The sequence below is a fragment of the Nematolebias whitei genome, chromosome 5 (genome assembly GCF_014905685.2).
Source record: "Nematolebias whitei isolate Nwh7 chromosome 5, NemWhi1, whole genome shotgun sequence".
In the NCBI taxonomy this organism is placed as follows: domain Eukaryota; kingdom Metazoa; phylum Chordata; class Actinopteri; order Cyprinodontiformes; family Rivulidae; genus Nematolebias; species Nematolebias whitei.
In genome coordinates this window covers 14633582-14658581 of record NC_056502.1, presented here as the reverse complement: position 1 = coordinate 14658581, position 25000 = coordinate 14633582, and the positions used below count along the sequence as shown (strand labels likewise).

At 39.7% G+C, this 25000-nt stretch overlaps 3 protein-coding genes across 4 annotated transcripts in view; 1 reads left to right on the top strand and 2 right to left on the bottom strand.

The window, feature by feature from the left end:
• gnb3a (guanine nucleotide binding protein (G protein), beta polypeptide 3a) overlaps positions 1–4705 on the bottom strand; it is a 6820-nt gene extending 2115 nt beyond the window's left edge. The window contains exons 1-4 of one of the 2 annotated variants that reach the window (XM_037676226.1): positions 4525–4705; positions 1521–1641; positions 1212–1357; positions 933–996 (exon numbers count right to left, since the gene is read on the bottom strand). In XM_037676226.1, coding sequence (XP_037532154.1) covers positions 933–996; positions 1212–1357; positions 1521–1577 — 267 coding nt within the window. In that variant the 5' untranslated portion in view covers positions 1578–1641; positions 4525–4705. Of the gene's footprint in view, positions 1–932; positions 997–1211; positions 1358–1520; positions 1642–2391; positions 2434–4524 lie in introns of those variants that run through there. The other variant, XM_037676227.1, reaches the window with a different exon arrangement.
• Positions 4706–11049: 6344 nt separating this feature from the next.
• Positions 11050–20593, bottom strand: p3h3 (prolyl 3-hydroxylase 3). Its single transcript, XM_037676252.1, has 16 exons — positions 20263–20593; positions 19009–19193; positions 18753–18911; positions 16765–16957; positions 16373–16504; positions 16146–16288; positions 15900–15989; positions 15770–15822; positions 15605–15684; positions 15383–15510; positions 15206–15301; positions 14973–15123; positions 13626–13743; positions 13372–13447; positions 13132–13272; positions 11050–11333 (listed from the first exon to the last, which is right to left on the bottom strand). The coding sequence occupies exons 1-16, from the start codon at positions 20537–20539 to the stop codon at positions 11166–11168; spliced, it is 2190 nt and encodes a 729-aa protein (XP_037532180.1). The 5' UTR covers positions 20540–20593; the 3' UTR covers positions 11050–11165.
• Positions 20594–22812: 2219 nt separating this feature from the next.
• Positions 22813–25000, top strand: part of usp5 (ubiquitin specific peptidase 5 (isopeptidase T)) — a 15192-nt gene continuing 13004 nt past the window's right edge. Inside the window, exons 1-3 of the mRNA XM_037676194.1 lie at positions 22813–23041; positions 23925–24053; positions 24158–24224. Of these exons, the coding sequence (XP_037532122.1) occupies positions 22934–23041; positions 23925–24053; positions 24158–24224 (304 nt within the window). The 5' untranslated portion in view covers positions 22813–22933. The remainder of the gene's footprint in view (positions 23042–23924; positions 24054–24157; positions 24225–25000) is intronic.

Genomic DNA, 25000 nt, shown 5'->3' with positions numbered 1-25000 from the left:
ATTGAAAATATAAGTTGTGTTTAGTAAGCAAAATTGTCAAATATCACATTAGGCTGGTACTAAAACAGCTAAAGTGATTAAACACTCAGTGGTGACATCCATGAAACAACCATTCGGGATTGAGAAGTCTGCCAGCTTTTAAGTATTTTGTTCCAGATTTCATATTTTTTGCGTAAAGTACTCCAGATAAATGTGTTTTGTTTACATCGAGTGTGTACCAGTATTTCAGATTTACATAATGCTCTATCTGGAAACTATCGGAGTAAACTCTTTGAAACTGCTTTATTTGGTATAGTTCAGGACGGACTGTCTTTATGTCTGATTTCATGGTTTGCAATGATTGTCTTTAAAACTTTTAAAATGAAATATGAACAGCCTGAAAACATTTTTCAATGTCTTTAATTATCTTTTTAGCTTTAGTGCCGTAAATTTGTGATCAAATTTACAGATAAAGATTTGCATAAACATGAAAATGATTAAAAGTCCAGAGATATGTATTCATGAACTGAATTTGCAATGATTTAATTAATGTACATACACACATTTAAAATGATATTTTTACAAGAAGCGGCTACAACAGCAGATAAAAGAGACAATTGTCCCAAGGTATTTGTTAATTCAGCAAGAAAAATATTAGAGTTTTTCTGCAATGAAATATGTCAAAGTCTCTTATTTTAAATGTTTAACTTAACTTGAAGAAAAGGGAACAAACTCGGTGCTAAAATGCACTAAAATAAAATAAATACTTAATACATTCAATGATGTGCTTTTCAAATTTTTTGCTTTAAAAAGTAATACTTTTTATTACATTTAAACCAGGTTCAAATTTCATATTTAAAATGTTGAATTGGTTCAGTTTGAAGGATGAATTCACAAGTTCCACATTTAATAGCATTATTAGGACTCTTATAGGTTGTTTTGATCTTTTTTACCTTGTTGGTTGTGACACTGTCCCACACGATAAGTTTCCCGTCTTGTGAGGCGCTGACGCACAACCTGAACGAGTCATTTAAAATGTGGAGTCAAAGATTAAACACATCAATTTAAGAATTATTGAGTACAAAAATAGTTGTTCCCAAATCTATATTTACAAGTTTGATTACCTTCTTCTTTTTTTTTGTACACTGGCTTGTCTTATTTAGTTTAACAAAACATCAAAATTTATCTGACTCGTTAAACATTTGGTATCCTCTCGTGTTTCGTATGATTACTTTGAATCGGTGGCCCAGTGCATGGCATAGATTTTGGCGAGGTGACCCCGTAGAGTTTTCCTGGTCTTCATCTGGACTCGTCCCACCACAGATACCCCAGCTGCTGCCTCCTGCAGAGTGGTGTCCTGCACAGCCTTACGAGCTGCCTAAAGGAGCGCAACACCGTGAAACATACCAATGAGGTCATCAGATCTACAAAATAATGTGTATTTTATTCCATCGGAGTGCTCTGAGAGCATTGTTAAATACTCTAAGAATAAATGTCACAAAGAAAATGAATGAATTTTTGATTTGGAAGAGTCTACTCACATTGATCTGGTCTTTAAGGCTTTCTGCCTCCTTTCTCAGTTGCTCCATTTCACCCATGGTGATTGATTTTAGGAGGTGTCACCAGAGGAGACCAGTGGAGATAACAGCGAAGCTTAGAATCCTAAAATTAAGAAAAGCGATTGGGGGGAAAAAATCAACTAACTTCATTGACAAAATAAAGCACAAAAATAGTGATTCATACTTTTCTTGTATCTTCCTGTGCTACACTTCATGCTGAAAATTAAACCTACCTGAGCTTGTTATCTTTTCCTAGCACCAGACTCCAAGTAAGCGCTATTTTGCAAGTCAAACAAGCCCTCGTCTACTTTGCAAACTTTCGTGAATACGCAGGAACTCGCAGAGAAACCCACAGGACACACCTTCAGGTGAACATACACGTACACCCACACAGAAACAGACTGTATGAAAAGTCAAACTTGACATTCAGAGTAAAAGATTGCTCTTCGGAACGATGCGACACCTGAGTGCACACATCCTCACCCCGAATGTACACACAAACCTGTAAGTCCTGTAGTAACATCATGAGCGTATCTGCTCTTCCTCCACGACACCAATAAGAGTTTGTGCAGTTTGACACTCTGCTGAGCCATCACATCATGTTGATGACTATTAAATTTGGTAATGTCATGATTAAAATGGGCAAATAAACCAATCACCTAATGGTCAAACTCATACAGTGTGACAAATGTAATCAGCACGCAGGAAAAGAGGCCGAAGCAGAGGCAAAACCAGACCGTAGAGGAGTTCAGAGAGGATAGGATCTGTTGTAACGTGTGGACAAACAACAAAACTCTAACCTAAATCTTGAAAAAACAAAAAACAAAACAGGAAACCAATTCCTCAACCTTACCTTAAAATCTGAGCTTGCTTTGATTTTAATTGTCCCTCTGCCAATCTCTCATTTGTTCTTTCTCTATTTGAATGAGAGTCATTGTCATAACACACATCCAAGTGGATTTGCTTCTAATTTGTTTAAAGAAAAAGGAGGGGACGGGAGTGAAACTCTCCAAAACAAAGATTTGATTCAGTCTTTTGCCGCTGCACACTGTCTCCCATTCTAAAGTGAGCTAACGATGGCCTGAAACAAGCTGAAATTTAAAAAAAGTTAGGATTCAAGGCCATCACGGTGCAACACCTCAGCAGCTTCATAAAACTAACAAAGTTGTTGCTGAACAGAGGATTTTAAATCTGAAAACTGCTCCACTAAGTGTTTTTGATCATGCCGTGCTGTTAGCCTTCCGTTACCTGCGACTCCATGTGATTAAATCACTGCTGCAGAGTTTCTGGGATGGTGAGGTGCATTTCAGGCACAGAGAAGGAGAAGAGGAGGCCGACAGGAGGCGAGGCAGGGAGTTAAAGAGGTGGAGGGTAAGAGGCGAGACAGGAGAGTGAGTTTTTAAATCCAACTGGCTGAGATTTTAAGGGAAGCCTTTTGAATCAAATCTGCTCTCATCCGATTATTGACTGCTCTTTACATCTGGATAGGAGATGGAGAAAGGGATGGGGGAGAGGATAGTGGGATGAGGTGGAGGAAGAGGGCAGATGGAAGGGGGTTGAATGGGAAAGAGATGTTAGAACTAGTGAGAAGTGAAGTTATTTTTTGTTTGAACTGGGCCTGAGGATTTGGTCTTGTATATTTATCTCAACAGAGTGCTCATCCACATAAAGATTACAGTCAATGTTGTTTTGACACAGAAAATTCTGAAAATGCCTTTAACATTTCTAACAATTGTAAAATTCTGGACTGTATCAGTGATTTTTGCTGAAAAGAAAAATGTATGTCTGAGTTTTTCCTCTGTGTTTTTCATTAACGTTCTCCAGATTTTTCTAATTAAAAAAAAAAATACAGAAAAAGAAATATTCACGGCTGTTCTCAAGCAAACCTTCTTCTTCATTAAAATGTAAAAATCTACAGTTTGAATCTTATTTTCACTTTTAGACTAATGCATCAATAAAGCAAACTCGTTCAGCTCTATCATACCAAGTGTATCTGATGGGATTAGGAGTCCTACAATAAAGGGAATTTGCTTTTAACTCAGATTATGAGTCTATAAATTAATACCAGCATACCGCTCTCATATAAATCCCCTTGTTGGTTGTGCCATAAAACAACGCAAAGACACTAATATTTGCATAGAGTTTGCAGCAATGTAATGTTGGTCAAACATTACATGCGCGTAGCCAGGGGGGGTTCGGGGGGTTCGAACGAACCGCCCACTTTGCCAATGAAGTCCCACCTACAACTCCCGCGAGATATAGAACTGCGAGGTGAAGTAATTTCATTCATAAAAAACAATGTCTAACAAAGCAAAGTAAAAAGATGAGTTATTTTTGCAATTGAAGTAATGTTATTATTTGCGGGCTTAGTTTGCATTTATGTTGTTAGAGTTAAGGAGTGGTACTGTGCCTTTAAGAGGATGACGTCTTTCATTCTTCTTCGGTGTTTTTTTTTTTTTTTTGTGTATGTTCGGGCGGGACTCGGGAGTACCGAAGTGTTCGTTCGTGTCTGGGATGAGTTCTGAATAGAAGACTGGACACACACGCTATTCCCCTCTCAGTGTGTTGCTCTTTCTCCACTCACAACCGCCTATTTGGTAACACAGATTTACCTCACACAGCAGTGTTTTAACTAGCTAGCTAATTAGCTTGTTTACACATTTGAAGTTATGTGTACCACCGCCAATGAACCAATCAGAGTAGTCCTACAGGTCCACTTTTTCTTCAAACGAACCGCCCCTCATAAAATCCTGGCTACGCCTATGCATTATTATACATTTTTTAACTCAAGGTGCATTGCCTTTAAAAAAGAACTTTCCAACTTCAGGATCAATTTTCTTTACCCAATAAATGGTTCCTAAACGTGATTACAGCCTTGAATTTCTGTATTTCCTCATCTTTAAGTTTGATTGTGAGCAGCAAATCAAACTGCTCAAGCTCCATCACCGGAAAGTGAGTTACGAGCAACACACAAGCGGTAACTCACCAGTCCAACTCTCCTCTCAAGGTGGATTTTTATTTGATCTTCCTCCTGCGATCTTCCTCAGGGTGTCTGCATAGGTTCAGCCTGGGGGTCACCACTCTTTCCTCCACTCATTCACTCCTGGTGCCTCAAACACACTCAGTGGGATGATTCTCTGTCACTAACTCAGTCCACTGCTCCTATGGGGAACAGATGAGGATTGGAGGGATGAAGGGAGATCAGTGATGAGGGGATAAAACCTGGGATGGACAGAAAAGAGAGACGTGGATGGGGGGTGGGTGGGGGGATGTAGTGGAGGTAAAAGAGGCAAAAATTACAACTAACAGTGGGGGAAACCAAACATGGCTGTGGAGGGTCACAGGACCTGAGCAGGGGTAAATTTAAGTCAAGATGGAAATAATAATAGTGTGGAGGGGGGGTGGGGGGAAGCAACAGAACTGGGAACATGGCTATTTATGGTGCTGGGGTCATTTTAGGAAGATCTTTGAGAGGCCGAAGCGTTTGTTTCGTAAACCTGAGAAGAAGTTAATATTAGAAAGTGGACGAGCTGAGAGGAAGCTGAGCCGAGCTCAGACGCAGGAAGTATCTGCAGCATTCAGAGAAAGTTGTCTGTGGTTTAAAACGACTGTGCAAACAGAACAAACCTGAATGTATAGACACATCTGTTGGTGGAGCTGTCTAACAAACATTATAATTTCCTGCAGCCAAAGGATAAAACATGGACAATAATGTTTGAACTTTTGTAGTCAAGTCGATTCAAGATGAAGATAATAAAAATACACTAAATGCCTGCCAGTTTGACAGACATATTCTGCTAACGTTTGGTGTCAGTGTAGCTGAGAGTCATTTACTACACTCCAAGTGCACTTTATCAGAGCGTGACATGTACCGGGTCTCAGTTTGGTGTCAGCCAAGCTTCCTCTTTAGTTCTCGTTAAACAATTGAAGAAAAAAAAACTGAAATCTGCAGCGTGCTTATAATGGTCTCCCTCTGTTAGAGAGTGTGCACTCCACAGTTGTTTCACATGATCTAACCAAGTAAATCACCTGTATTATTTATGAAACAGCTCGGCTTGCGTCATGAAACGCCACATTCAGGCAGGAGGTGAGAGCAGAAACATTTCATCCAGAAGGATTGAAAACGGTTGTTGCAATTTGTTTCTCAGCTGTAAGGATGTATTTCATGATCTACTATGATAAAAGGAAAACCAAATCCCAAACTTGAATTAAAACAAACGTGTCTAAAGACGCTAACAACAGTAAAATGAGAATTCAACATTGTTCGTCAGGTCATCTGGATGGTTTCTTTTTTGTTGTTGTTAAGATATTTCGTCCATCCAAAGGACTTCATCAGTCCAAGGAGCCACAACAAACTGAGTCCCACAAGCAGCACACTCACATAGTGGCCCAACCAGTCTGCTGGTGATAAGATGGTTTCTGGGGCCCGCCCTCTCCCCCGTCAACTCCTCTGTGGCAGCCATAGCCAAAGTGGTTCAAAACATCAAAGTTCATGCTCAATAATCAAGGTAAAAAAAAAAAAATTCTAACATCGTTCAGTCAGGTCATCTGGGCAATTTCTTTTTTCCTCCCTTGGCTCCTCTGATGAAGTCCTTTGGATAAAGGATGAAATGTCTCAACAACAACAACAACAACAAAAAAAACCCCATCCAGATGACCTGACTGCAGGATGTTGGATTATTAACCTGGATTAATGAGCATGAACTTTGATGTATCAAATGAGAATGGCTCTTTTTTTTTGGTTGGTTGTTTATTATATTGTTTAAAATGATAGTTTAGTTCTTTTGAAGTGAGGTTTTGCTGTAAGGTTATGAACAGCTAATATCTTACCTGTTGTAGATGTTTTTTTGAACCAAGTTTAATTTGGATCAAAACCAACAGCTAGTCAGAGCAGGCAAGACTAAATTAGATTGTTGTCACCTTAAAAGGACTCCATTCTTTAAAAAAAAAAAAAGTTATATGGATAACATGATCTAATCTCAAAAGATTCAAATGATCACTTTGAGGGCGTGTGTTTCTGTCTTTATTGGCTTTCATATTTGTGAAACACTCCTCCTTTTGACACTATATAATAAAAATTGAAATCATTAAATCACTGAGGATATTATACTGAATCAACATAAAACATTGATCTTTACATCTCGAAGATCAGAGTTTTCATCTGTTTTCTGCTTTTATTTACAATCTTCATTTTAAAAATCCAACATAAATAAGGCTCATTATATATAAAATCAAAGGTTCAGAGTATTAAACTAACTTTCTTTTTCACACGTGTCATCCATTTCTGAGCAGGAAAAAAAATACTTCTAAGTGTGTTAATGTGTGCGCTGCCTACTTTCCGGGTTTATATTATCATGCAGTGAGGATAAATGAAGCTCCGGGGTTTAAAAGTGTTGACCTTTGCTCAGTCGAGTGCAGTGACGACAGCAGCGCCGGCTCTGGATTTGGAGAAAGTGAGTTTAGGTGAAGCAGGCTGTGAGATGGAGCGTAGGAAACAGAACCAAAAACAGGAAAAAGGATTTGTTAGCAGAAAGAAGCCAAGATGAAGACACACTAAAAGGGATTCCAGAAAGTTATGATTTATGAACTCACAATGCCTTGTTTTGCCATAATATTTGTATTAAAGCCTTTAACCTGTAGCATATTTATGTTGCTATTATGGAATGTAAAGGTCTAACATTTATTGTAAGAATGCATATCATCCATGGCCTTTCATGTCAGAATGTCAGAACTTGTGTTTTTGTTTGTTTGTTAAACTATTTTGCATTTTATCCAAAAAAAGTTCAATCTGGTCCTCTGGACATTCAAAAAAACAAAAGCAAAACAAAGCAAAAAAAATCTAGAAACGTTTCATCTCTCATCCAAGAGACTTCCTCAGTCTGAGGTGCTGTTTTCAGCTCAGTCTCTTAAATAGCACCTTCACAGAGTGGATCAACCAGTTTGCTGCTGACAACCAAAACCAGCTGATCTGGTATGTTGACGACACCTGGGTTAAAATTAAATCTCAGGAAGTCCAACATTTTACTGACCACATCAACTCTGTGGATAAATACATCAAGTTCACACGAGAAGATGTAAAAAATGGCAAGTTGGCTTTCTTGGACTGTGAGGTCGCAGTCTCGGATAGAGGACATTTGCAAACCGAGGTTTACCGCAAACCCACCCACACAGACCAGTATTTGCAGTTTGACTCCCATCACCCTTTGGAGCACAAGTTAGGAGTCATCAGGACTCTGTATCACAGAGCAGACAGCGTCCCCACTAGCTCAGGAGCCAGGCAGAAGGAGAAATCCCACACAAGACAGGCTCTAGAGCAATGTGGATATCCTAACTGGGCCTTCCTGAACGCAGAGAAGAAACCCAAACAGGACCCCAGTCAGCCAACAGGTGAAAGGAGGAACCCAGACCCAGACCAGTGGTCATTCCATATGTTGAGGGAGTATCAGAGAAACTGAGACGTTTATTTTCTAAACACAACGTCCCAGTGGCTTTTAAACCCCAAAATACATTACGGCAAAGACTGGTTCATCCCAAAGATCCAGTCCCCCGGCACAAACAGAGTAATGTTGTGTATGCTGTTCAGTGTCAGGAGGTCTGTGATCAGTCTTACATCGGGGAAACAAAACAGCCACTGGCCAAAAGGATGGCCCAGCACAGAAGATCAACATCATCAGGCCAGGACTCTGCGGTCTACACTCATCTCCAGGGCAGCGGTCACTCTTTCAGGGATGAAGATGTGCACATCCTGGATAGAGAGGAACGATGGTTTGAGAGAGGAGTAAAGGAGGCCATCTTTGTGAAAAGAAACCGTCCATCGTGAAACAGGGGTGGGGGCCTACGTGTTCAATTGTCCCCCTCTTACAATGCTGTGATTGCTAGTATCACTCAGCCCTCTGTGAATAGTAAACAGCCATCAGTGTGCTAATGATCCATTGTTAGGCTGATGGTCCTTCTTGAGCATGTGATCAGCTGGTTTTGGTTGTCAGCAGCAAACTGGTTGATCCACTCTGAGAAGGTGCTATTTAAGAGACTGAGCTGAATACAGCACCTCAGACTGAGGAAGTCTCTCGGATGATAGACGAAACGTTTCTACATTTTTTTGTTGTTTTGCTTTGTTTTTTTTGTTTTTTTGAATGTCCAGAAGACCAGATTTAACTTTTTTAGAAAACAAAAACACTGACAGGGCAGCAAAACTTACTTTAACGAGGAGGGAGACAACACGAAGAGAAAGACCAGACCATGACACCGTGGAAGGGTTAGATAATGCCTGGATACCAGGGGGGTGATAACACAGACTAAACACAGACATTAATGATATGAGTGGGAAACACCTGCAGTGATTAGGATTCGGGTCAGGTGTGCAAACAAGGAGAAACAGTGGGAGGTGCAGAAAGACGCAGGGCATGCATTCACATCTCATCTCTTTGGATCCAATCCTTCTAGTGCAGCGTTTTTGTCAGTTTTAAACTAAGATCATCTCACGATGAAAATGAAGGGGGTCATGTGTAAATGGTGTTAGGTGAAATCTTTCAAGATTGTGAGTTTTGCAAGATATGTTACTCCTCAAGGAATGTTTAGTTCAATGCATGTAAAATGGATTGTTAGACATTTTTTCATATTGTCTGAATTGGTATGACCCCAAAAGTTACAGTTGTGTGTCGTATAAATGATAAAGAAAATACACTGAGCAAAAACAAACGCGACATAAACACTCATTTTTCATGAGCTGAATTCAAAGATCTATGACTTTTTCTATGCACATAAAATTCCTTTTCTCTCAAATATTGTTCATAAATCTGTGTAAATTAGTGAGCGCTTCTCCTTTTCTGAGACAATCCACAGGTGTGGCATATCAAGATGCTGATTAGACAGCATGATTATTGCACAGGTGTATCTTAGACTGACCACAATAAAAGGCCACTCTAAAAATCGTGTGTTAGGTTGATTCCCTAAAGTGCATCAAAAAATAGAATACATTTCCAAGCTTTTGTAGAGGTGAGTTTATTTTGATTTAGTGTCAGTAAAACTTATTCAACTTTTAACAGCATTTTGAAAAAAAGCAAACAATTGAACTTCTTCCTCTGTTTCCTTCTGAGAGTTTAGATTTATTCTCGCTGGTTTAATGCAAATCCTACTTTTAAAAAATACAGTACACGCCCCCCTTAAGATTTTTATGTTCGTTCAACAAGAAGTTTTTTGAGCGTCTATTTGTTCTCAATTCATTAGTTAAATCTGTAGAAAACACCACACAAAATAGACAATTTATAGGAACTTGAGTTAGATTTGCTACTGCCTCTTGGCCAGGTCTCCCTTGAAAAATGGGTTTTTAATTTCAATAGTTTTTTTAATTTATCCTGGTAAAGGTAAAATAAATAAATAGATCTGCTAGCTATTAAATAAAATCTGTTGTGACAAAAATAAAAATAAAGCAGAGACTGTTAAATCTCATTCTTCCTTATTATTCTTTTTTCTACACCCAGAAAAACACAACACATCATTCAGGATGACCCCAAATCAACAGCGGACAACCGATGTGGTGTTTGCTGCAAAGAGTAGACCACGAGCTACTCATCACTCACAGCGCGGTTATAACGATGGGATGCTCTTGATTCACATAGATAAATCCACATCTACGTCTTACATAATTTCTACCAACGACATAAATTACAAAAAGATGACGAGATGGCTGTGAATTTTATGTTTCCAGCCAACATAGAAAGCAGAATTTGTTTTCTTATTTTTTATTTTTTTTTGGGGGGAGGGATAATATTTAGGCTCCACTAAACAAGCCTGTCGACCCAAATCTGTGTGGGATTACGACAAGAGGGGGTGAGTGTGTTAATATGGGCCATAAACAGCACTTGACTGAAGCAGACTGGTTTTTATGGACACGATACGATGGAAGCAGAAGGGTCGAGTGTCACATCACTGGATGTGTATGATTAAATGCTCTCTCTCTGGATTACCATTCCATATTCTAAATGGAAGATTTTTTAAGCTTCATAAACAAATGCTCTCATTTATGAGGGATTAACAGTAATCTCTCTATTTCTATCCTTTTCTCCCCCTCCGCACCTCCCTCTCCGTCAGTTGGTTCTCTTCCACTTTGTACCTGAAACTATTGTTTATGATGCTCATATCTCCACCTCTACAATACTACAGTGTTGTCACTTCTTCCTTTGAACTTTAAGCAGGACTAACTCTGGCTGTTATGGAGGGTTTGAGGTGATTGCTTGATTGTTCTGCCTCAAGTCACTTTTCTAACCCCTTTTGACCTCACTCTTGGTCCTAATCCTCTTCTTACTCCCAACACTTCAGTGCATTTAGTATGCAGCACTCATGCTTCACTGAAAAAAGGTCACATTTAATACTTATTATGCTGTTTTTTTATTTTTTAAATCAGTACAGGCTGACGTCATCACAGAAATAAAATCCTCATTTACAGTATAAATAAAGCATTTACACCTTAAACACGACATAACCGACAAAAAAAACATCAATGTGAAGAACAAAAAACGTTCGAGTAAAAACTGCAGATTTAGTATAAATGGCGTGGTACCACTAGATGGTAGACTGTTCCAGAAGAATGTACATAGAAGGTTTCAGTGTCTAAGGTTTTTCCAGCTCTCATAGCTCATCCTTTCCCCCCGTCACCCTTCTTCGCTCTCTGCTCCTTTCTTTAGGCGCATGGCTTCGAGCGTTACGGCCTGCAGTGGCGCTGCCCTCCTCCTCCTCGACATTTTTTAGCACTTTATGCCCATCTGATGCCCACAGGGCCTCTGCTTCCTCTCGCTCCTGCAGGAAATATGCGAAACATTGGAGAATGCAATACTGTGCACGTTTTAAACTTTTTCATAGGAATCCCAGAAAAGCTTGTTCAAAGTGTTTTTTTTTTTTTTTCTTTTTGGACCTTGGTTGCTTTTCACTAATTTTCTGTCCAGTCTTTGTTCCTGATCATAAGAGCATGTAAAAAAAAATAATTGACAAATGCAGAAATAAGTGTCAAACCTAAAAACGGCAGCAACTGAACCATCTGCAAGTTATGCCTTTAATAGGAAAAAATACAGCCCATATCTGGCACAGGACCTAAGACGTGCATCATTCAGCTAACAGCTCTTTGAAAAAAACCATACAGAAATGAGAAGTAGAGGTGTGGCGTTTGCAAACAATCCAAATCTTTGCAACAAACGATAGGTACCACGTCACAGACAACCTCCTCCTTTGATTTTCCACTGAGACGAAGAAAAACAGGCAAGGAAGAGGACAGCAGTAGTTGTGTATGAGAAACATGCACACAGGAGGAAATGGGGGGTTGCCTGCTTGACAAATCACGTGGTATGACCCTACATTGGATATCACAATGTACAACTACGTAAGCCATATGTAGGCTCTATGTAGTAGATCATACGTCACTACGTGGGTCGTACGTAATGACATCACTACCGTTCAAAACTGAATGACTCTTTAAACTGAATGGATCTTGAAAATGCACCTCTCTTCACAGAACCGTAATCTGCTGGCTACCCTACCCTGCCTTAGATAAATGTTACTAATTGAATGTTTGAATGTATTTGTTCAGTGCCCTGAGATAAGTTCTGTTTGACTTGGCGCTATATAAATAAATTGAATTTAATTGAAGAAGGGGCAGAGTCACATCTGTGTTGCCCGCCTGCTAGCTTAGTGCTACGTTGCGGCTGGTTTTTATCGATGGGGGCGTGTGGGGGTGGAGTTGTATGTCAGTAGCATTTTTGCTAGCACGTCTTTATTGTGCTCTTCGCTACATCAATACCAACAGTTGTCGGGGGAGTGGGGGGTAAATTTGGTAGGCAGGGCACTCTGTTCTGTTGATGGGACGGGGTAGGGGAAACACTGAATTGGTTCCTTTGCTAAGCTGTTATCTGTGAAGTTAAAAAAAAAAAAAGATTTAACTAAAGTTATGTGAACAAATGGTGACTTTTAAACATGGTTCTTGTAAAAAAAAAAAGGCCCTATAAATCAAACCAAAATTAGTGAATTGACAAGTTACGTCCACAGGTATTTGGAAAGCAAACTTTTGAGAGCAATTCAAAAAGATGATGCAAGTGCTGTGATTTGTCAGCAACAATGTGTCTGAACTAAAACTTTTAAGACTAGTTTTTTTCCTCAATTAATAGAAGAATTAATAAAATGTTTTGTTTTTTCTCCATTACATTACAAATGACGAGACCTTATATTTTTTCTATCCATGTTTCCACAAAATTACTGTTCTTTTAAATTCTTACAATCTTTTAATTGAATGACTTAAAATATATGAATTTAAATTATGTTAAAAATAAATATATTTTTACTACAATATTACTTAAAATATTTAGGTTTACAGATTGATTACCCTATAAAATAAAATTAGTTTGACAAGAACCCATTAGATAGATCTTATGGACAATGACATGGCACAGTCAAGTAGGGTAAATGAGCATTAACATGCAAACAACCAACAGATTTGCATGGTGCTCGAGCTAGTCTTATTATCCAACACCGATGTCACGACATCAGCAAAGAGGACCGCAGGTGACAGTCCTGACCTGAAGGGGAGGAGGTCACGGCTAATGCTCACCATGTCCCTGTAGAGCTTCTCTTTAGTGAACCACAGGGCCAGCGCGCACCGCCGGCCTTTTGTCACAGCAGTAACACCATGTGGATTTACTTGGCCTGAGGAAAAACCCAGCAATCGACCACAACTGGGCTTAACTCGAGCCTGTAGATGAGGACAAAGGCAGAAAAGTCCAACCATGACCAGATCTGACCCAAAAATCATTTTCCACATATATTTGGCACTCAAAACAAAGTGACTTACCGATACCGTCTTGGCATCTCTTTTAGTGAAGAAGAACTCGCCTCCTTCAAAGTCATCATTCAGGTATAGAATGGCACTATGATTTATAGATCAGGATTATGTGGTTTACCAGAGGAAAAAAAAAAATCTGAAGATGTTCATGTACTGTACTGAATACTAAATAAAAGAGCTTTTGAATATGACCTATTTAAATATTACAACAATATCCAACTCCATGGATGCAAATTATAAATCAATTAGGGTCAGGACTTTACCTGAGATCTCTGTGTATAAACGCAGGCGGTTCCTTCCAACACTGCTTGGTTTCAGGCTCAAGAAGACAGTTGTCAACATGAATAGGGTGTGACAGATCCAGCCTGCCTTCCTGATCACCTGAATGAAAAGAAAATTCAGATTATATTATTATAATCAGAATAACAAACAGACACATATTAAAATACCTAAACCCCATACAGGAACCCTAAAGTTGAAGCAGGAGCCATTATAGCATCCCCACAGGATGGTCCCAGTACAGGTTTTAAGTCATACCCTCCCACGTAAACATGACGTTGCTTTTGTAAAATAAATTTTTAAAAAATATGCCTAAGATTTTTTTAGCTGTTCATTCTGGTTGATTACTAGTTCTTACCTTACTGATGTATGATCAAAGATGAATTTTTCTTACAAGTTCAATTGTAACTAGCTATACAGTATTCCCTCGATACTACGCAGTTCGACTTTCGCAAACTCACTCTTTCTCAGGTTTTCAATGTAAAATTGTACACGACACATGTGGCAGTGGGGAAAGACAGGAAAGGAAAGAATCCGACAGGAAAGACAGGCCTCATCCCGCCTCCTCCTTTCTCTTTCTGAGGCTGTCTGCTCTGCTGTGACAGACAGCCTCAAAAAGAGAAAGGAGGGGGTGGGGTCTGACTTTCTCCATTGTTACTGCTCAGGGAGCAGGGATGAACGGATCAGATGAACAAATGTAGAATATCGGAGAAAATTAGGGTGAATCAGTTTAAACAAAGAGAGAGAGTGGCTGAGTGCGGCCCACTCGGGTATAAGACAGACCCCCAACCCCTAATTTCTCCTTTTGAAGCAGCAGACAGCAAAGTAGGGATACACAACTGTCGGGCGTGCAACAGACAGCCTCAAAAAAAAAAAAGGAGGTGGCGGGGGGGTGTGTGCCTGTCTTATACCTGAGTGAGTCGCACGAGCGGCATGGATTGTTTATTTAAAATAATCAAGCACGACCTGAACCGAACGTACATACTTTGTGGATTTTCACCTATCGAAGGGGTGTCTGGAACATAACTCTCGCAATAAGTGAGGGGTTACTGCATTGCGCTTAATGGAAAGCTCATTTCACTTCATGATCGTTTTTAGGGGAGTAGACAGGACTTAAAGTCCCACATCACTAGAGCACAGACTATGGTTACAAAAACACAAGGCGGCTACCGTAAACCGGATCCTGGTGGCTTCAACTCCCAGCGAGTTAAAGCTCTTAGTATTTTAATGACATCTATGGAACAATCTAAGTGAATCCACAGTGGTGAAATTAAAGGTAATTTAATTTGAGCAAATAATATTAAGTCGAACGTGAGTGATGTTGAGTCTACCTGCAATGGCACTACGGCACACCAAGTGTGTAAAAGAAACAAAAAGTTCTGAGGGGCTCCTGAAGTACGAGTGCAGCAGCGCTCTCACTCTTTCGCCCAGCTCGTGTAGCAACATAGCATCCGACTGGTTGACCAGGCCTTCCTGAGACAGCTGTAAGAGAACAAACTGTAGAGTTCAACACATTTCCTGCAAGATGGCATATTCCCGTTCGCTTCACCTCCTTTCCTCCCACCTTAGCGGCCCTAAGGACAGTAAGACCTTCGAAAGTCTCGTGAGGTGTGTGTGGAGAGCGCCGTCCTCGGTAACCATCTCCGAGAGATGCTGCAACCTATGAAAGATGACGCAAACAGGAAGGTGGAGGTGCTGGTGTGGTTCGGATGAAGACAAGCCTCTAATTAAAGGAACCTACAGATGCTAACTGCAGTGTTTGGCCACACTCCTTCTCAGTCATGACTCCATCGAAGAGAACTCGATTGGTCCCGTTCAGAGCTTCGTCGTCCATGGCTATGGTCACACCCACCTGAGGGACTGCACCCCCTGTTGAGGGAAGGAATCGTGAAGGATGAGACCGGAAACTAGTTAAATCATGGGACAATTTAAAACAATTTACAATTAAAAATTGTTTTTTTACCTGCAAAAAACCCACTATCATCCACTTCTTCCAGCTGGTTTCCTTCTTTTAATTTATTATTTAATTTCTCTTTTTCCACTCTGGCAGTTTAAAAAAAAAAAAACAGGGCTGAGCATCCATTTCATTCAGTGAGTTATTGACTGACTTTGTCTCCATTTGTCTCACCTCCAATCTTCCCTTATTGATTCAGGCACAACATCTTCTGGAGTCCAAAGGTCCTACAGAGAGGATGAATGATGAACTCAGGGGACAAAGACTTTAAAACTTTGTCTTTTTATTTGACATCAAGCCTTACTGGGTCTGTGAAACTGAACTCCAGGTTCTCCACACCAAAGTAAAGCAGTTTCTTCTCCTGCAAGGACCGACTGATGTATGTGACAATCTCCTGTTTGATTAAAACACATAAACCTTTTGGTCAAGCTTGAACATCAAGGTGAGTTTGAAACATTTTCCCTGTTTATCAAGTCAAAAACAAGTCTACACGCAAAATATTTAGCTCAAACTAAGATCATTTCACAATGAACACACTCTGGAGCCATACCTGAGCAGGTTGTGCATCTTGTGACTCCGCGTCGCCCCCTAGTGTCTCTTGGTAGAGCTGCAGGTTGTCTAAGGAGTCCTTATCAGCGGGGTAAAACAAGAGATAGGAGTGAAGACTCTGCAGGGCTCCACGAACATCACCAGCTGTTGGGAAACAAAGGTTCACCATAAAGCCGACAATAATAATAGCACATTAACGGATCTTTAGTTTTCTCTCCAAATCCTGACATTTAAACTGTGAAATGTGCAGATGCTCCAGCTGCGTCGGCAGGAAGTCCTCCTGAGCAGATATCCTCCCGGGTCGTGTGGCGACCTGAGTCACGCAGGACTGACGGCACATCAGCAGAGACAGAGAAAGAGCTGAAAAGAGAAGAAAGGGCATGTTAAAACTGCTAGTTTTAACATGCCTTAACATTTTGCCTGTTGCCCTAGTTTTAAACAAAGGTCTCATGTAGCTTTAGGTCAATATCTGTAACAACTCAAAGTAATTGATGTGTTTCCTAACAGACAAACAAACTGTTTGATGCATCTTCTTCTCCGAATCCAAAGGATGTGCTTGTGACTCGTGATTAGGCTCGGTTCGTTTCCAAGCGACAAAAAGCCGTCTCGCTTATTCTTACCTGCAGCCTTCTCGAAGACCCCGTCCACGCTGTCCACCCCGCGGTCCTCGGGCAGCCGCTGCGGGGTGACCTCACACTGCACCCTGCACTCTTCCGTCTGCCGCAGAGTCTCGGTCACACAAGCTTTCCACTTCTCCGCCGCCTGCTTCCAGTCAGAGGAGGTTTCGTGCTGGAGAGCTGCATCATACTGGATCTGAGATAGGAAAACAGAATGTATGTGAGAGCTGCTGGCTTCCAATGAATTAAAAAAAAAACGGAATGATGCATGGATTAAAAACTAAAACAAGAGAAAAGAGATCAGAGATGAGGGGAAAATATTGTTTGAACAATAAAGATTCCTTGAAGGAATGCATGTCGCTTGCAACCTTACATGATAAAGTCTTAAACAAAGACCATCTGGCAGCACTCAGAGTGTGTGCTGGGGATGACTCTCAGCTACTACCACAGCAAGTCTTAGCTCAAAACCACTAATCATGACTGAATGATGAGCATTTATGTGTTTTTTAAAGTCAATTAGCTATGGCAGCCATCATGAAACTGGTTGACTCCAAAAGATAATCAGTTGTAGCTGCGAGATATTTTGCTAACAGACAAATCTAAACACAAATATTAATTGATTCCTTTTCTTTCATGACTGCAAGCAATACTGACAAAACCATTAAATATTATTGAAGACACAAGCCTCTTAGGGGCATTCTCTTTATGACTAAAAGGTCAACCCTCCTGCTGCCCTTGGGTCAAAATTTCAACCTCATTTTAAAAACTGGGGTCTTGTAAGCCAAATGGACTTGGGTCAAAATGGGCCCATAAGGCCTCAGTTTTAAAACTGACACGTCATATAGGTCATTTTGACCCAAAGGAAGCAGGAAGGTTGAGTATGAAGTATATAAAGTATAAGTATATGAAATATTTTGTCGCAAACCACACCAACTCAGAGCTGAATTATTTTTAATGTCACTATTTTAAACTTGACACTGTCCAATTTAAAAAAGCGAAAGTACTTTAATGTGTTTTCTGTGGAAGAGGACTTTAACTTGTGTCGTTTCTAATTTGACGGCAACATTATCGCCCACCACTGAGGGCGACAATGTTATAATAACCTACATTTGTATGTTAATTTGTCTGCAGTGTTAGCAAAATATCTGATGAACCAGAGCGACTGATTTAGGTGAAACTCTCAGGAGGTAATAACTGGATGTAAATTTAAAACTTTTTACCAATTAGAGTCAACTCCATTCAAGAGAGGGGTCTGGGGGTCCTCCTGCAGAAAATTTTGAATAAAGGAGATGCCATTTCCTGCATTCTGGTGTATTTTAACGGGTTGTTAAACATCTATGTTTACCTACATAAGTAAACACTTGATTCAATAACTATTTTAGAGTTAATGGCACAAAAAGAAGTAGCCTGACCAACAGCTCTCCCTGTGTGAATAGAGTACGCTCCACTTCTCTCATGCATCCACCCCACCCATCGACAACTGCTGGCATTAACATAGTGCTAACCTAGTGAATGTTGTTGGAGGTAAAGGGGGTGCAGTTCCTGCAGGTAAGGGGCATTCACCTTTGGGACAAATTGAGATTGCCGACTGGCCAGTTGCTGACAAGCCTACCGGACTGATTGACAGGTGGGGTCGAGGATCCAACTTGTGCAAAAAAAAAAAAAATACATTTATAGATTTTACTGGCCCATTTAAGACAATCATTTGTTCCAAATGTAATCAATATTTTGAAAAATCTAAGGTTTGAGAACTGAGTTTCCTTACAAAATCCTAATGATGGTTTCTTAATTTTTCAGGGGTGCTGAGTTAAAATTTAGGGGTTCCCAAAAAGAGGCTAAAATTGCCACTGGGCCGCCACAGCTAATCCAGATTAACCAATACACATATGGTTGTAACTCAGATAATGGGCTTAACATGGTAGTAGCTGAGAGTCGTCCTCAGCACATGCTCCGAGACGTACGAACGCTCGTCCCGTTCCTTCCCAGCTCACCCAGTGTCTCTCTTTCTCCGCCTCCCGGTCCTGGAAATCCTCCTCCGTCACGCCCTCCATCCGTCTGTACTTCTCAATGTTGTTTCTCATCTCCAGGTGACTCGGGTTGGCCACAAAGTAGGTGTGAGCTGCTGTGGCCGCCTTTTTCAACTTTTCCAGCTGCAGAAGAAGAAATGCAGAGTGTGAACAGCGCTATGGCAGCATCATTAGAGATAAACGTACGAGTTTATTCATGGCTGTCCAAAGAACGACTCACCTTGTAGAAAGTGACCTGCAGGAAGTTGTAGGGGTTGCGGATGTCAAATTCATATTCGATGTCAGTGGAAACAGGAAGCTGAGCCGTAGGTGAGACAGATTGTCCGATACAGAACCTCAAACACTCAGCCCTCTGCTGAACCCAGTCCAAGGCCCAGAGGTCCCACATGTGCCCCTCCTCAGAATCTAACATTACAGAAAACATCCCTCACAGTCACACTTAATGCTTTTTATGCACAATGAGTCTTTGTGGTGGAAATTATAAACCCCCCAGCTAAAAACAGAGAAAAATCATCTAGTTTCCAGCCCTGTGTTTAATTGGTAGGTGTTACTGCTCTGAGAAATGGTTTGTTTTCCCTCTCATGACTTCCACCACGTAATTATATCTGTTTTTATTGCAGAGCTGCAAGATAATCTAAAAGACGACAGTTTCAAATTAGGTTTAGTTTTGATTATCTCACCCAGTTTTCTCAAGACCCTTCAAATGCTTCTCAACTTTTCTGTTTGTCCATTTATTAAATTTGAATTTATTGGGACTGGTCTGATGTTCTTTTTGATTTATTTGGACTGCATATTCACATACGTCATTTAAAACACCAAAACCTCTAAAGTCACGTAGTCTTCCATCCATAACTTAAATTGATCCAAAGCCTTGCTAATGTGTATTTAGAGCTCAGTTTTAGGCCCAAAGCTCCCACAAAGCACCAACAGTGTTTACTGTATTTGTGTATCAACAAATGCTTCAATAAATCTGCAAAATATGACTTAATAAGATTTTTTTTTAAAGGAAGGGTGAAAAGACTATTCTTAGAAAGAAAAACCTTTAAAAACTTAGACATTTCAATTATTTACAGTAAATAAAAAATAAAACAAAAATACTTTTTTTTAATTATGATTTTGATGGTTAAATACAGTTGTTGTTTTGTTTGTCTGCAGTTTACATAAAAAAAAAACAATTATAGTTTGTTTCATTAAGTCTCAATCTATAATAACTCTGGGGTTTAGTATATTTTTGTCCGTTTTTATTATTTTAGTTTGACACAATTTTTTAATCCCACTCTGAGGTGGGGTTCAGGTCCAAATAAAACCAAAATAATGTTCATTATTATTGTTAGACAAACTATGTAATTACTTTTTAATCTTCCTAATTAAAACGTGTCTGATTTAATCAAACATAAACAGTACAATTTAGGCATGCTCATTTGTGTTAATTTATTACAGGTATATTAATCTGTTGGATTATGTTTGATTTTACCAAGTTTATTGAAAGCGTCAGAGCCAGCTGCCTCACAGTTCTGGTGACACTGTCTGCGGACTCTCTGCAGGGTCTCCTTGGTTCCGATGGACCTCTCCAGCAGCTCCGCAGCCTTTCCCCACTCCTCTCCGTAATAAGCCCGGACCCCGCTGTAATACAGGAAATCATACGGCTGCATGAGGGACAAAACATTGGAGCTGCTGCCGAGCGACGACTTCAACAAAGCCGCGCAACAAAACGCCACGTATACAGCGAGGAGCTGGGAGCGCAGCGCCATGGTCCGAGCAGACCCAGACCCGGTGGCGCAGGAGACCGACTTAAAGGAAGAGGAGGAGTGAGCTTTAAGCGGTAAAACGAAGGAGGAGTCGATCCAGAAAGATTCATCCCTGGGGTGGGGGAAAAAAAAGCGCTGACTACTTCAATTTTTACTTTGTTTTAACAAGTTTAATCATTTGTTTGCTTCGACATGATTCACTTGCGTTTGTGTGTAGTTTTTGGAACTGCAATACTTCATATGACCGCAAGAGGGCGGTGTGTTCCGCGTTAAACAGCGATTACCGTATTAACAAAACAGTGGGCGTACAGAAACGCAACAAATAACTGATGTCCCATGCACAAGTTACATTTCAAACAGTGACATAATGTGGCTAAAAATACTCGCAATGTACATTTCTTAGCTGAAAAGAATTTGTGGTTTTCCATACTTTGTGGTTTACGGTAAAGACATTATGTGGCAGGCCGTTGTAGCATATAATCAAACTACACTACAAATTCTACAGACGTTCTGCGCAAGTCCAGAGGCATTGGCCTGAAAAAGTCCTCTTAAAGGCACAGGGCTATATAAACCATACATGCTCGTTCAACCTTTATTTAAACAGGTTAGTCTCATTGAGTCACAAGGACTCATTTACAAGAGATCTGTTTTAGACAGACAGGTACAGACAACAACTACAGTAAAATGCAATTAAAATAAAAGTAGTGTTATAAACAATAAAATCAAGGTGCCGTATAAAACAAGGTAAAATACTAAAAACGAACATATTTGCTTTGATGTTTATATTGACCTTATAAAATGCTTAAAATCCCCTAAAGAAATTAAGGTGGACAGCTTCAGTTCATACGGTTCATACAGAACAACACAGTATGCACAAGTGAACTAATTTTTTTAAGCATTATGTGAACAATAAGAACAGTGACAGGCATTTTGAAACTAAAAGCAAGTACAGTGATCTAATGAACATATTAAATTTTAAAAAGAGAGTAAAATAAATGAGCCGAGCTTTAAGACCCATTGCAGATGGTTCCAGTCACCAGCAGCATCGAACTGGAATGAGGAGCAACCAAAGGAGGTGCATGCAAACTATGATGTGGATTATGAAAGAAGTAGGTTTTTCCATTGTCAAAACAGTTTAATTACTGGTCTTTGAACAGTACCAGTTTAGTCAGCTTCTGATGAACAGACTCTTTTAAGATCAGAGTCCAATCTTCTTGCAACATGTTTCTGCCTGATGCAGAGTTTGACAGTATACAGTAAATCTAACCACCTGTTAAATGAAAATAAACAGATATTACATGTGATCATATTAATAAAGGGACTTTATAAAACTTTACAATGTGAATAATGCTCAGGCTGGAAAGGCTATCACAGATCCTCATGTTAATGTAAACCCAGGCTTGCTAGATGGTGATGGTGGTGATAAGTGCTAATCCTAGAGGGTCACATACTTTTTCCACTCACAAATGTGTAATTTTGGATCATTTTCCTCAATAAATAAAAGACCAAGTATAATATTTTTGTCTCATTTGTTTAAATGGATTCTCTTTATCTACTTTTAGGACTTGTGTGAAAATCTGATGATGCTTTAAGTCATATTTATGCAGAAATATAGACAATTCTAGAGTTCACAAACGGTCAAAGACCACTTTACATACAGTAAATACATACATACATTCAAGTTAAAGTCAACTTTATTGTCATTTCCATCATGTGGTACATAAGGTGGAATGAAATTATGTACATAGGGTCCCAAGGAAAATGCATACTGTACATACATATTTAAGTAACATGTATTTTGATAATACAGCACATTGCAAATTGTCATAGGCGTAAACATCCATATTATGAAAAGTTGAGAGGTCTTGTTTTTCCAGCATCAACAAGTTTCCAATTTCTATCTGTTTATTTATTTATTTGTTTGTTTTACTCTTGTTGATGATAACTTCAGTGCAGACAGCTTCAGATCAAAAACAAATAACATCAAATAACTATTGTTCTTGTGGGGGACATTTTCCTGGCCTACATAATTTTAAGGTGGCACGTTTATAAGGTGGAACCTCATACATGTGCAAAAGCACTACATTTTTGCCTTTCGGATAGGGGTTTGAAAAGGAGGAATGACAGAATACTCGATTAAAATGGTCATTTAGACTAGGATTGAATTATGAACGTTTGTCTTGAAGAGCAGAGCTTACTATTATATGATAAATTGGCTTGCCATACAGCTCGCGCTCGGCCTTCCCACACAAGGCAGCATCTCATGATTCATTCGGGCCAAAACACACAGTAGCAGTAGCTGGTAGGCTAGACGGCAGACGGGTAATCGACAGGTTCAGTGGACAAACTCGCAGAAAAAAAGAATTCCCATTGAATAGCAAAATTTGTGAATTTACGATGGCGGACGTCGGTGAGGTTTTGATGTCCGTTTTATCCACAATTCGTGTTCCAAAGCCGGGAGACCGAGTCCACAAAGATGAATGCGCCCTGTCATTTGCTTCGCCGGTGAGCATTTTCTTTTATAAATTGAACCCTTAGCTAACCAAAAGAGCGGCGGTTTGTTTCTTATCGCATGTGTCCCAGTTACTTCAGTCTGACCTATCATTTTGGCCCACTTTGACAAACTGGTTTAACGTATTTCCCTCCCTAAGCTAACTGACAAGCTAGCGTCAAGCTAAGCTAACATTGCATTGTAATGGAAAGTTAGCCGCCGCACTTGTTTTTTTTTTTAATTTTTTTTTTTTTTTTTTTAGCTATCTCAGCTGCTTTACTGTCAAACTAGACAGCAACTTAATGCAGTTGTTTTATGGTCACAGCTGTCAGAAGTGTTAATGGCCTTATTATAACTTTTTAAATCAACGTAATAATACATTTATTTACGTTTTTTTTTACCAACTTAGAATAACGAACGTTAGTTGCTTTGTAGTAAACGTTAGCTAACTGTTAGAGGAGCTAAAAGTAGCTGTGGCGGTTACACCAGCTGATGCTTTGGTGCACCCACTGGTTCCATATTCACGCACACGTTTCAAGCTCAGAGGTGACAGGGCCTTATCTGTTGCAGGTCCAAAACTGTGGAATGACTTACCACAGCATGTCAGGCCCTTCTCTCACTGTTCCCTGGCTTTCTATCCAGTGTGAATTGATTTTAACTTCACCATTTTTATTATTTTTGTCATTTGGTTTATTATCTTTACCTCTGTGGATTTTATGTATTTTATCCTGTGCCCTTTGCTATTTGTTTTGTTGTACTGTACAGCACTTTGGTTAGCCTTGCTGTTTTTAAGGGCTTTATAAATAAAGTGGTATGGCATATTTTATTATTATGTTGTGATAAGATGATAAGAAGGACAAGGTTGTCACAGTTAAAATCCATGTGCTTTCTTTATAGGAGAGTGAAGGAGGCCTGTATGTGTGCATGAACAGTTTCCTGGGTTTTGGCAGTCAGTATGTGGACAGGCACCATGCTCGGACTGGGCAGAGAGCTTACTTGCACATCACCCGGACTCGGAAGGCCAAGGTAGACTTTTAAAATCCACCTCTCATGGACATCATGCAGCTGAATGTTTGGCACAAGCACATTTTTTCTCTTTATAACGTCATGTTGTTTTTTTTTGTTCACAGAAGGAAGATGACAGTAACTCTGGCTCTGGACACCCACCCAAGAAAAAGCCCACCAGACTGGCCATAGGTGAGTTCACCAGAGAATGCTGTTATGCAAACCTGATGCACGTTCACAAGTTTTTTGCTAATGTGAACAGCTAAAGAATAGAACCGTTTACAAAACATCATGAAGATGGTGCTATAGTTTTGTATTCTAGTCTACAGTACATATTTTTGCCAACTTTAGAGGATTTTTAGGACATCTATGACTCTGTGGTTAGAGCACAGGAGGTGGGGGTTCTATTCCACCAGTATAAGATAAGATAAGGAATTTATTGATCGCGCTGGAAATTGTTGCATGTTGAAGTGAGCAAGACACTGAACCCCTCATTGCCTCCAATGTGGGCCCCATCCGTGTATGCATTCCAAATCACTGATTAGACTCTAGATTAGATTAGGATAGAATGATTCATCCAAATTAGCTTTGTAGCGATGTAGCAGAGTGCTGTATGTGTGGATGGTTTAATGAAGGCACCGATTGTGTTGTAAAGTGCTTTGAGTAGCCCAGTTGGCTAGAAAGGTGATTTGTAAGTACAGTCCATTTACCTTGTGTAGGTTTTAAAAAAGCAATTAGACAATCTGTACTTGGTTAAAATCCCCTTTGAAAACTTCTGGATTGTTTTTTTGTAGGATTTATAAAAAAATAAAATAAAATACTGCTGCAAAAGACTTCAGTGACACACCCTTTGAGCTTTGCTATAATCCACAGGTTTTCTATGGTGTTCAGGTCAGAGGACCATCAAGATAAAATTTTCTGTCTTGATATTTTGAGGTCACGCTTGTTAGATTTCTAGATGTTAGAAC